Source organism: Manacus vitellinus, unplaced genomic scaffold (assembly GCF_001715985.3).
Source record: "Manacus vitellinus isolate BGI_N305 unplaced genomic scaffold, ASM171598v3 scaffold_39_pilon, whole genome shotgun sequence".
NCBI classification, from domain to species: Eukaryota; Metazoa; Chordata; class Aves; order Passeriformes; family Pipridae; genus Manacus; species Manacus vitellinus.
Window position 1 is genome coordinate 5,338,092 of NW_021940534.1, and position 13,174 is coordinate 5,351,265.

Sequence of the window (13,174 nt, forward strand, 5' to 3'; positions counted from 1 at the left end):
CATTTAAGCATTATATTATCTACCTGTCCCTTGCTGCTAGGCAATAATGACATACAATGCAGAGACAACTAAGCACACAGGTTTTTAAAAGTGATTATAACAATCTAAGAAATAAAAATTACTTGGAGAAATGTAACTTAAAAACTTCCAAATATGCCTCCTGCAAAAAAAGGAAAATTACAATGGCAACAATTTCATTGGCACTGTAATTAAAATGAAGAATGAAGTTCATCAATAAAAGTATATGTATCTCATCAGTTAGTAGTAGTCTGATGCAGTTTAACCTAGTGAAAGACAGCAAGTCATTGATCATTGGCAGTATAACAGCCTCTAGAAAAAATACAAGTTGGGATGTTCAAGGAAATTTGGAACCTGGGAAGACTTTTCAGTGTGAGTTAATGTGGAGACAATCTAAACTACAGAATACAGTCCTTCATTATATGGTTGGTTTTGATTCAGACAAGCATTTCCAGGTTGTCAAACAAAATGTTTGATGTCTGTTGAATAAGACATTGTATCAAGTAACCAAATGAAATTGAAATAACCAAAACAGAACAAGAATGAAGATGTAACAGGTTTTTTTTTTAATCCTCTCCCCTAAATATATATGTAACAAGGCACATTAGGAGAAATATCTTCAATTATTTTATTATTCAATTTGACTTAAATACCTGAAACCAGTTTTCTCACAATTTAAGACAATGGGGAGAAGTTTCAATTGCTTTTTACAGTTGTAATAATTTCATTGTCTACTAAAGTGCAATGGTTGTTTGCCAAAAAGCATAAGCAGAATGTAAAAGCCCCAAGACAAAAAAACAAACTACAAAAATAAGGTTTTGAAGACACTCAAAACAATGAGAGTATATGTATTCAGCCACATTTTTAAAGCAATTCAAAGTCAAAAATATAACACTGAAAATGTTTAAAAACCTATATTTTAACTTGTCCCCTGCAAAGCCCATAACTGTACATTTTCCAAACAAGACTTAAATAAAGAAAACAAATAATATTAGCTTTCTTAGTACTTAAAAAAAAATATGTGGAGTGAGATAAAGGCAGACAGGTTAATTTGTTATTTTTGAAGCACTAAGCAATGACTGGATTGTAAGCTATATTTTAACCATATTGTTTTATCTGTGCAGTAGGTGCCTACTGTTTTCAACAGCCTGGAAAATCTTTTCGACATCATAACAGCAAAACCTTTGAGCAATTTACTCTCCCTTTCAGTATTCAGAGCCAACTGCTGAAAAGCATTCAGATGAGGAAAGATGTAAAAGATTCCTTATTCCTCATAGAATTTTATGTCTTTTAAATTTTGTATCTCATAAATAGTCATTAGACCTAAAATTTCTATTTACTCCAAAACACATTTAAGACATTCCACATGCACAACACTACTGTCCCTTTTAAACTAGAAAAGCACAAACTACTGGAAGCTAAGTATTTGAAAGTTCCAGGTATCTTAATCTTTCCAAAGTTATGAAGTGTTCAGAAACAAGGTAGTAAATACATTAGTGCTGCCCCACTTCCAAATTTTTGGAGTATAGCAACTATTTTATTAAACTTAATATTTTTGTTCAGTAGAAAAATGGTATATCATGTTTTTACCTCTCTCCATTTTCCTCATAGGTGTATTGTCTGAGAGTCTGTTATATTTGTGTGTTCTTTACAGAATACATGTAGGGTTAAGGGCCCCATCACTGCTTAAATAAATACAGGGAGCTTATTTGCAACAAATATCCTTTCTGAGGTTTGTAGAATGGCTGATAACCATCTGTATGTTTAAGAAAAAATAATTTCAAGGAAAACATCAATTTAAGGTTTGTTTGTGCATACACAACAGATTGTACTTAGTAACCTTCATACAGTCTCCTTAAACTCCTGATTTCTGACAGGTTAAAATCACGAAGAAATGTGCTAAGCTTCAGAAAACTGCCATAAGACATTCTTCACATAGTGCTAATTATATCAGCATTGTTAAAGCTGTGGTTCTTAAGCCCCATCAAAATTCATCCACATTTTGAAACAGATCTAACAGTTGTTTTGAATGCTGAACAAGAACATTCAGCATTGAAACAGATTCTGCTAATACAAAAGTCAGTTATCTTACCATTTCACTAGAGCTCAAAGAGAATTGTGTACGTTCACAGCACTCTGCCATATTTCAAAACTTACCCAGCCACCTGCTCAGAATTAAACTCCAAGTTTGGCACATACAGCAATTTTCAGGACCACTCCTTAATACTTTATTACATGTTAAGAACAATGATTCCATCACCAAGCATTAACCTGACTGGCAGCTGTTCAAGGTGCTTCATCTCCACTCCGCACACCAGGATTGCACCTTGCCTGTGACCGAGGCACGTGAGGTGCAGTGCAGAAGTACAACAGTTCCAACACTAGAGGACAGTCTGTTCATTTGACTGAGCCTCTAGATTTGTAGTGCACTTTCCACATAGCTTCCTTTCTCTTGCACAAGAATTCAAGTTCATAAGCTGATGAATCCACTTCCAGGAAGCTTCTCCTCATATTAAAGATTTCCTTAAGACTAGTTGATTTTCCCCCCTTCTACATAAGTCTCAAAGCGTTGCAAGAATTCTTGAAAATGAGATAATTAATGTCAGTACTGTCTGTCCAACACCAAAGACAAGAGCTTCTAGGGGAGCCATATTCTTCCCTGCTACTCTGTAAATTCCAGCTACTGCAGCACCTAAGAATCACAAGAAAAACAATTATCAAATCACAGAAAAAGCCAAGGTTGAAATATGACAAATTATTTACTGTCTCTATGCATCAGCTATTTATAAAACGTTACCAAACACTTTATTACTTCATGGCATAACACAATTATCAGCCTTGCTTGTGTTCTTCTAGTTATGTATGTCCTTCAGGAATGATTTTCCCAACTGAACCAGAATAACTTTTCCTCATCAGTCTGATTTAAGAAAATTGAATTAGTTGTTTCCTTGTAAACATATTCAATTGTTTCTTTTTACATTTTTGCCTTCTGTCAGTCTGAAAAGTAGCAAAACAATCCTCTAAAAATTGATCAAGTCCAAAGTGTGATTTGATACTGCTTGTATAAGCAGGGAGAAGACAACAACAATACAGCTGTTAGCATTTACAAAATAATTGTAAACACACATTTATCAGTTTCATTTAATATTTCTGTTGACTAACCTGGTCATATTATGTCAGTTTAGTTTTGTCTTAAAGACTCAACTGTTAACAACTGTTTAGCAAATCAAGTAAAACACAAAAAAGATCAAAGTACTGCAGTGTTATCCACGAAGTGTATGAGAGGAAATTTCTAACAATTAGATTTTGAGCTGTAACACACTAAAAATCAAGAGACCATATTTTTGTACAGTTCTGTACAAATTCACATTTAAAGTATAATACCAAATGGCCAGGATCAATCAAAAACAAAGCCAGATGCTACTAACACTGTAAACAAAGTCAGATGTTATTAACTCCCCTCTACTGTCTTTCACATACCAAAACTATCATGTGCATTTGAAGAACAAAAGTCACAGAGCAAAGGGATGTCACAGAGCAAGTGGCTGAGAAAGATGAGTCCTTGTATCAATCAAAAAAAAAAAGCACAACAAAAAATGCTAATGATAAGTGATATTTTCCGCTCAAATTTCTGAGTCTTTTAAGGATGGTAAAATGTTTACTCAAAAAAAGAAATACTCGCTTGTATACAGTTGTGTCCATAGGTAAAATAATGTACTCAATCCAAACCTCAAAAGTTTACCTAGAATTAAGCTTTCATTTAATACTTTTTGAACTAATATTGTCTATACAGTGCTTGTTTTCTTCTCTGAAGGTCAAACATTACTATCTTTTATTTTCAGAATTAATAACTTTTTCCTGAAAACCAAACCCAAAACTTAGTTGTAGGTCTTCAGTGTGCATGGTATCAGATGCTATCTAGTCATAACTACATGCTTTCAGAGATCATAGAGGCTTTTTAAGGCTCAAAGAAAACTGAAAAGCCAATACAATTTTTTACAATAATAGACAAGAGACAAAACAAATTGAATTTGTTTTTTGTTCTGCACAGTCACTAACAGGAATAGTCTGCTGAAGTGATCAAAAACCCAGTAGTATCACAGAAATATTCTGAGTCCCAACAGATTTTCTGAAAGTACAAGCTGTATCTGCATCATCTGACGTCTTCAAAAAGGAACACCTCATTTTTACAAAATTTTTAGGAAGAGCAGAATTCACTAATAATTGTGGCCATAACAGTACTTACAAACACTATTAATGAGACTGTTAGGTAAGTTTGGGGTTAATTTATTTTTTATCGTTGTTTTTTAAAAAACTCAAACATATTCTATAAAGTACATTTTGTCAGAAATATCTCACCAGAAAGCCTGCCTTATGGTATTTCACTCAACTGCCTTGCATAAGCTTTTTCATTTGTTCCTTGGCTAGCTGCTGTCAGAAAACAAAAGAGATCCTTTAGTCTATTGACACGAAAATTATTTTTGTGGTTGAATTCTCAAAGTGAATTCAAATTGGCCAAATGTGCATACTAGAATTTGGCATTATTAGTTAATCAATAACAGAAATGTTGGGTTTCTTGAGAAAACACTGAGATATTCTGGAAAATATCCATAATAAAACAATAAAAAACCCTGGTAGTTTGCTAATTATGTATTATTACTCAAATAACAGTGTGTAATACAACCTGTAATGCCTAACCCAGCACCAACCCAGTTGGTATAGTGCCAAAGTACGCTACAATAGGCTGCCAATAAGCAAAATTAGAATACGTCACCAAAAAGGACTGTGCTGGGGGAGAGGAAGAAGAACAAACGCTTCTGGAAGGCATACAGCTAAAATCCTTGCCTTAAGCTGCCTGATATTATCTGTTCTTAGTTGGCTTGGGAAGAGTTTTTGGTTGTTGTGGGTTTTTTGGGCTTTTTTCTTGGTTTTGTTGAGTTTTGGGGTGGGTTTTCTTGATTGGAGGTTGGTTTTTTAATGTATCTCCTGCTATTTAGTAAATTTTTAATACCGTTTTTAATAACCATCAAATTCCATGATTTTTTTAAAACTTAGAAACGAAGGAGTTTCCTGCTTTTCTGTATGCTGGTAAAGAGACCCCCAGAAGACCCCAGAAAGCTGGAAAGATCTACCTGAGCAAAATTAAACTTGCATTATTTAATAATCTATATTGCCTTCATTCACCTACATGAACAACACAGAAGACTGGAAATACAAAGTAGAAGTTGATGTCAGTTTGCTATTTCAATTTCTTAAGCCTTGTTTGGACAAGGCATATCCAAACAACTAATGCTTCAACTTGCATCTCAGAGTTTGCAACACAATAGCTATGAAAAATCCTCTTTAGTATTTGATCACCATAATTTGTCTTCACAGAAGCTCTCCAAAGAATTTCTTCCAGAATGAAACAACCCTATTTTGGCCAGAAACAAGAAATACCTGAGAGTAAAAGTATTTGGTTAACCAAGCTGCAGTGCTCCATGCAAAACCTTTGGGAATAGTACAAGTCTACAGTCTAAGCTTAGAGAAATTCTCAGATGCATTTGCATGGAAACAGGACTGCTTACTTGCTAAATGTTTTGACCTGAGAAACTGGATGCCAAAAATACAACTCTGTTGCTCCTCTTTTTATGCACAGATAAAAGACGCAAAGTGCTTCCATTTGAGAAACACTGATCCTGAACCTTCCCCACCACAGAAAGCTGCGAAAGTCTCAGCTTGGATATTCTAACATCATGTTTCCTAATTTCAGTTCTTCAGAAATGCCCATGCATGGCTGACCCTGTAACAGGTCACTGCCATTTTAATCATAAGACAAAAATCAGCATAATGTATACTGCAAGGCACTCACCTAGTTCCACCTCATCTTAGCAAAAAAAAAAAAAACACAAAAATGTAGAGTTATGCTGAACTATACTATGTTGAAGGGTAGAAATTCTAGGCTGAGAAATATATAACAATTAAAACAACCCTTTGAGGGAAGTCTTAATGAAGCTTCTTAGGAAATCTGCATTTTTATTTAACCTTAAAAACCAACAGGCAAGAAGGATTTTCAGTAGGAATAAGAAATAATCTGTCACAAATTATCCATGAAATCTGTCCAAAGCTGAAGTGATAGCACTATTCAGATGACCTGGCCAATACATAGGGAAATAGGAATAAAAGGCAGGAAGGCTTGCCTACAGAGTAAATGATGTTTGCTAGATTTACAGTTCCTTACCCCCGAAGGCCTTTCAAGTTAGGCCATCTGGTCAACAACACTGAAGATCTTTGGGCAAAAACTACTGCTCAGTAAACATAGGCACCATTCAATACATTGATTTGAATGTTGAAACCTTACCAGCACTGTTTCACACAATGAAGCACATGCTTCTTTCCTGCAAAAAATAATATTCACTATTTCCCCTGCAACAGAAAACTCACCATGCTCCTAGTTGCTTGGGAAAGCTACTGTAGTCTATAAGTTAGATAAACGTAGCTAGATATGATAAAGCCAAAGACTGAATAAAGTGTCCTAAGGGTTTTATGGCAGTACTGACACAGATAACAGAATTTCTTAGGAATAATGGAAAAGCGGCATCTGATACCAATAACTCTAGATTAAAACAGCCAACCAGCATTTCCTCAAAACATTCTTGGCAACGCTGGCCATGTGTCACATTCGGTCAGGTGTAACGCTTCTGCACTTTACTACATAAAATACTCCCACTTTCTGCAGTGTTCTAATCATGAATATAGGTTTTAATAGCTTTAACAGAAAAAGGGTTGCATCTTATCTGTGGATACAATACCAAGAAACCAAAAAAAAAAAAAATGTATCTTGAGTGGTAGGCATTAGGCTAACACCATAAGAAACTCTGTAACAGATGGCCTGGCAAACATCATTTTACCTAGAACATCAGTACAAACTAATTTTTTTTGGGGGGGACGGGGAGGAAATCCTTAATAAACAATTAGTAATTCACTTAAAAAAACATTTTTTTCTTTTTAGAAGTTATATGCAAAATAAGAAAGAAAAAAGAACCCAACAAAAAAGCCCAAACAAAGCAAAAGGCAGACTTACTGGTTATCATGGCTCCAGTTATAGAACCCAGAAATCCAATGCTGACCACAATGACAGAGATCAGCCTCCCCTGCCTATGCCTCTGCAGCATCACAAACATTAATACTCCCACAGCACCATGGACAAAGAGAGAGGAGAAGAGAGCCCAGAGGAAAACCCAGTACCACATCTCTGAAAGAAAGCAGTCAATAAAGGGTTAATATTTTTTAAACAAGAACTTTATAAGTAAGAAACTTTAAAACATCGCATACAATCAACAGTAAGAGAAAAGCAATACTGGTTTCCATCTTAAAAGTAATACATGTGACACCATCAGCACACGCTCAAGACACTTTCCCACTTTTAGCAGTCTACCATAAAGGAATAACTACTATGATAAAAATTATAAAAAGGATTCTGGCAAAAATCTTAATTCAGATGTATTTTTACAGAAAGTCATAATTCCTTTAATGGTTTCTTTAAACAGTGTTAATTGCAATTTCTTAACAGGTATTGTAACTACTGCTGCAGAACGAAATATTCCCTGACAAAAAGACTGAATGAGGAAAAAGTCAAGAATGTTTTGGGGGTTTGGGTTTGTTTTGATGGTGAATTTATATTTTGGTGGGGTTTTTTTTTGTTGTTGCCCCCCCTCCCCCTAACTCCATCAATAAGAGACAGCATCAGGTAACATCAAATGGGAAAACTGAGATTAAATACTTCAGTTTATCTACCCAGGAGCTGTAATAGAGCATTCCATCAAATTAGCTTCAAAGGCGTTAATAAAAACACCACGATTTTAAAAAGAAATTCTAACACATCTAACTCCCTGTTTTCAATTGCTTAGCACAGAACTTCAGAGAGAGGTAGGCACTATTATTTAAATTACTAAACAAGGACAAGAGATGTGAGAATGTGTGGAGTACAAACACTTCTTTGAAGAATGGCAGACATGATGATCACCTTCAAAGAAAATAGCTAGAACCATCAATGAAGCTACACAATAATTAAAGAACCTTTCTCACTTAGTGGTAATTTTCTAAAAAACTTTCACTATAAATCAAAAGGGTGGGTAAATAAAAGAAAAAAATCCCCTTTAAGTCAACTACAGTAGGTATATATCATCACAGAATTCAGCAAATTGGGGTACATATTCCCGATGGACATAACACCAAGACACTGTCATTAGTTCAGAGTTTCTGCTGCAGTTCCCCTTCATAAAAAGAACAAAGACCAGCTTCCTTAAAACAGCAGAACACTTATCGTTCATGAGGTGAGTCTGTAATAAAGCAGCTTGACTCACATCAGCTATTCAAGTAAAAATACAAACCAACTAGCTAACAAAAATCCTGAGCAGCACAAAACATACCATGAAAAGACGCTGAGAAAGAATGGTTGCTACACAACCACAGTCCTATGAGTCCAATGTCAGTAGTGTATGTATATCCATAGCACAAATACAGAGTTTAAGCTTTTTCATCTAGCAGTTCTTTGAGAATAGACTCAACCCTTCTCCTTTCACACAGGCACGAAAGGCAAAACTATGCCCAAAGATGTACAACTCCTCTAAACTGTGGTAACCAAAAGGCTCTTTTAAGAGAGCAGCAAGGAAAGTGGGTGGTAAATCTACATTCAATTAAAACTTCAGCTATAGTCCCAGGTGTAACTTCTCTTTTTGAGTGCCTAGATACATGTGCACATACACTGAGAGTGGCTCAAAGCAGCTCTCCTCAGAACCTCTACCCCCCTTCACCCCTGGCCCCAAGCTGGGTCTCAAAAATCTTTGCAAAAGGGTAAAGACTATGGTACTGTTCTACTATGTCTCATTACTCTCAGAAGCTACTGTGACAAGTGGCAAGAATGTCAAGTAGTCATTCCACAGATGACAAACCCCCTCACTAACATTAAGAAAGATTGACTGCTGATCTAATCTGCTGTGGTCACGGGTAGTTTGGGAGGCAAATTTCCCCTGCAGTCCTAACAGGCCTTGTCCATTACTAGCACAGCTTGGGTGTTCCCACTGTTTTATTCTAGTGGAAGCACATAAGCAAGAAGATTAGCCAAAGAATCTACCAATACAGAATCCAGTAGCCCTGCCGGGGGGGAAATAAACCTTAGAACCAAACTAAACCAGACCGAGAAAGTCTATTTGAATCTGACACTACCACAAACACTGTCATACCCTGTGATTTTCACAGGGTTTGCTAGGCACTCCATCACCTTTTAGGAAATCAGCGTTTGTGGTCATTGTCAAGCCTCACCAGGTAGAAAAAACCAAATTATTTCCAGTCTTAGGAAGACTTACTAGGATGAAGGTATTTTTAGAAGAAAATGAAAGCTGATGGGAAGGCTAACTACTCTCCTGTAGCTAAGAAACCAAAAATATTTACAAACCCTTACACAATAAAATAGCTCCATAATGAGCAACTATCTTTGGTCTTATTTACATTCCAAATAAGGCTCTAGGAAAATTAGCATCAGCCCTCACTTATATTTAGGGCAGAAGGCATGAGAACAGAACCAGCGCCAAATGTCCTGTTGGCTAAAGGAATATAAAATTGAGTTCTTTGGTACACACTTTCTTCTCCTACTACTTAAAAGCGACACACGTACTGAATGCATTGAAAAGGAAATTAGAGAATATCCAAAAATATTCCTTGTTTGACAAAAATGCAGCTGCAGCTTTGTTAAATACGACCTCCTTTCATTAAAATATCACCTATGTCTTAGGAGCTGAAACAAGACAAACAGTTTTTGAGCACCATCCCTAGGAAAGGCAGGAAGAATTATTCTTTCCTATTCTCCTTTATTTACTCTTTTTATGCCTGCTACTTCAACACACTCATTTACTTCAGCTCATTAATTGATCGAGTGATGAAGCCAACTGAGTAAGTTGTTTAACATGGATGAACAAGGTAAGGGGAAAGCCAATCTTTTAAACAAACTAGAGGAGACTTCAAGATCTGTAAATCTAGAGGACAACGTAGACATTCTTATCCTGACATGTTGAGGGCAGAGAATTATATATTTCATGTTCTATAATCATGCAACCCCTGAATCATAACAAGAGACGACTCTCAAAAGAAGTGTGTTAGAGTAACACTGAAAGACACAAAGGATGGGTTGGGGGTAACATCGAGAGATGCCAATATAAGGCAGAGAAACAGAATGGGGACCTCTGAACACAAATGGTCAAGACTTCACTTGTTCAAAAATAACTGAGTAGTTTAACTGTTGAATTGACTTGCAGTATCTACAGGGAAGAGGAAATGAGACTGAAGTGTCTTAAGAACATGCTGGTACATTTATTTATGTCCTATATACTGACTGATACTTTAAGCAGCATAAACTTAAGTAGACAATCATCTTTGTTACCGTGGTAAACAGAAAGCACAGTTGAATTTCAGTCTTTGTGTAGCTATACTAGCTTGCTCTTTTGACAACATGAGCTGCACATACAGAGTGTACTTTGCTGTTGTGGTGGTAACGATTTAGCTGTATCTGGCAGAGAGCTTCAAATACTAAGTTACCCTCAGCTTATTTAGTCGGGCTCTCACAGAGCTTCCTTAAAGAGACATGAAAAGTATTAAATTTTAAAAAAACTTCAAAACTTCATTTGCTTAACCCTAGAAAAGTTTCGGAGCTTACTTTCAGTGTATCCAAATTGCTTTAAGTCACCAAAACTTGTCATATGTGTATCAAAACTCCACAGTTCCTAAAGAAATACAGGGAAGTAGAAAATGCCCAGTATTTACAAGCTCACAAGCATAGTGACATTCAATCTATTGCACAGATGTCACAGCTTTTCTAAGAAAACAGCTGAGATCTGTTTTTCAGGTTTACTTAAATTTCTTAGCATTTAAACACTACCTTAAATCTTGTTTTCAGTTTATATTGCTTTCCGCTGGTTTGCCTTTGGTGGGGATTTTTTTTCTACCAGAAAAGCTGCAAGACTCAAATAACTTGCAATTGATGTCCAATCACAGCAGTTTTAGAGTACTACTTTGGTAATTTCGACATGTATACATATCAGATGCCTATCATACATACATTATGCTTATGCTCTATAGATACACATTATACATATATTAGTGTAGGCATACACAGCCTTAAACTTTAGAAGAAGAGTCTTTAAAGTATGTTACTGTTTAGGATAACATTCATATCACTTTCAATTTATCAACACTTGAAGTTACGTTCCATCAACAGCTTCAACTTACACAAATAAAAATGCAAAGTCAACTCAAAATAGATAAATGCTAGCATTTTCAAATATTATCTATATGAACACGCTGTCCTACTGCTACTCAGCTTCAGTAAATACAGAGTACCTCCTCAGTCCTTCATCTTCAGTGCTTTTCCTCTAGTTCTTAGCTTGTTTTGCCAGATGAATAATGATTGCCTATAACATTTCATAAATCAAAAATGATTACTCCAAAACAAAGTATCTCTCAATTCTAAGCCATGTACCCAGCCTATTATGATTAGCTACAGAGTTAAGTCAAGCAGTAAATATCTGTGCTATGAATAAAAAAATACAAATTTAAGTCAATAAGGTAGTGCATGTTACATTTTGAATTAAAAAAACAATAATGTTATATTCCTGTAGACTTATTAATTCAAAGCACTCAGTTGAAGTGATAGTATATAACACCTGCAACAGTAACTCAGCTCTTTCTGTGCTACATTTTTTTCTTCAGCACCAAGTTCTCTACTTAATTAGTGCATTAACTGGTAATTTCAAAGTTAACAGAACTATACAGTCAGTTGTTTGGAGATGCTAATGCTTTTGCTGCTTTAAGTGGAAGAGGAGTACTTTGCTGAAGAGCATTTAAATCTTAAATTACAGGCTAGTTCTCTCAAGTAACAGGATATGGGACAAAGACAATCCAGAGAATTGGGGACAAATGACTACAGGATGGAACTCAGCAGCTTCTATTAGAAATATTGCCACGTTCTTGGTTACAGAAGTAGCATTTAAAAAATTTATTTTACTGGATACTCAAAGGAGGATTTTCTTTTTTTTTTTTTTTCCAGTTCAAATTCAGCTACTATCTAACTTGAATTCAGTTACTGTCTAACTTGATCTAGTAAACCCTGATCTACCACTAACTCTAAAACACATCCAGTTCATATAAAGGAGGTGTTCTTGGGATGCACTGGAGAAGGTAACACAGAATGAGGTAAAAGCCACCTCTCCCATGGTTACTCCTCCCAAGACAGGGCACGAAGATAGGAAGCAAGTGCATTATGGTGGTGGGTCCAGGCGCAAAGAACAATGTTCGCAGCTTCAGCTGTGTGTGATGTATAATGTGTATGTGGCAGGAATGAAATTGCCTGTGGTCTCCTGGGTATTTGAGGCCTTATATGAAAGACAGGATTTCTTTTTTTCTATGTTGAACCTAAATTAGATATGCAGTATAAAAATAATCTTTCAGCTTCTAACTAAGGGGAAAAAGAGCATACCAAATCAAACTGTTAGGGTTTGAAGCATTCCTGGACTTCATATCAGGTCCCTGTTGAAATTTTCAGAAAATATTTTTAAGAAGGATGCTGATAAAATTTTGCAACTTGTTTGCACAAACATGATCAACGTGGTTTATCTATAGAAGATAAGTTTTTACTTGTGCAATTTAAAAAGCCCAGTCCAGACCACAGCTTTAAGTCCAAAAGTAAACACAAGGCAGTCTTGAATATTCCTGAAGCATTGTATATTAATGAATTTCTTTTTCCAGTACTCTGGAGAAGTTTCTTCTTATACTTTACAGAGATGCAAAAGGGAATGAATTAAGTAGTCAAATAAGACAAACTCATTCATACACCTATTTTTTTAGCAGAATTTCTGATTTTAAACAAAGTTTACTTTGATAAGTAGTTAGGAAGGGTTTATATAAGTTATTTAGCTTTCTGCTAATATAAATTATTAAATCAATATATATTCTACGTTATATAGAAGATTTTAAATCCAGTGAAAGTCACGGACTGTTGACAGTGCATAGGAACATTCAGGTCAATAGGTTATGGGTAGAAGAAGAACCTGCATTTAAGCACCAATTCCAAATCTGTAGTGCAACTTCAGATGACAGTGACATATTCCCCAACAATACTATGATG

At 35.6% G+C, this 13,174-nt stretch overlaps 1 protein-coding gene across 3 annotated transcripts in view; it reads right to left on the bottom strand.

The window, feature by feature from the left end:
* Nucleotides 1–561: 561 nt before the first annotated feature.
* The window catches only part of TMEM170B (transmembrane protein 170B), a 98,382-nt gene continuing 85,769 nt past the window's right edge, over nt 562–13,174 (bottom strand). For 2 of the 3 annotated variants that reach the window (XM_018077691.1, XM_018077692.1), the window contains 2 exons: nt 7,082–7,252; nt 562–2,710 (listed from right to left, as the gene is read on the bottom strand). In XM_018077691.1, coding sequence (XP_017933180.1) covers nt 2,580–2,710; nt 7,082–7,250 — 300 coding nt within the window. In that variant the 5' untranslated portion in view covers nt 7,251–7,252 and the 3' untranslated portion in view covers nt 562–2,579. The remainder of the gene's footprint in view (nt 2,711–7,081; nt 7,253–13,174) is intronic. The other variant, XR_001921319.1, reaches the window with a different exon arrangement.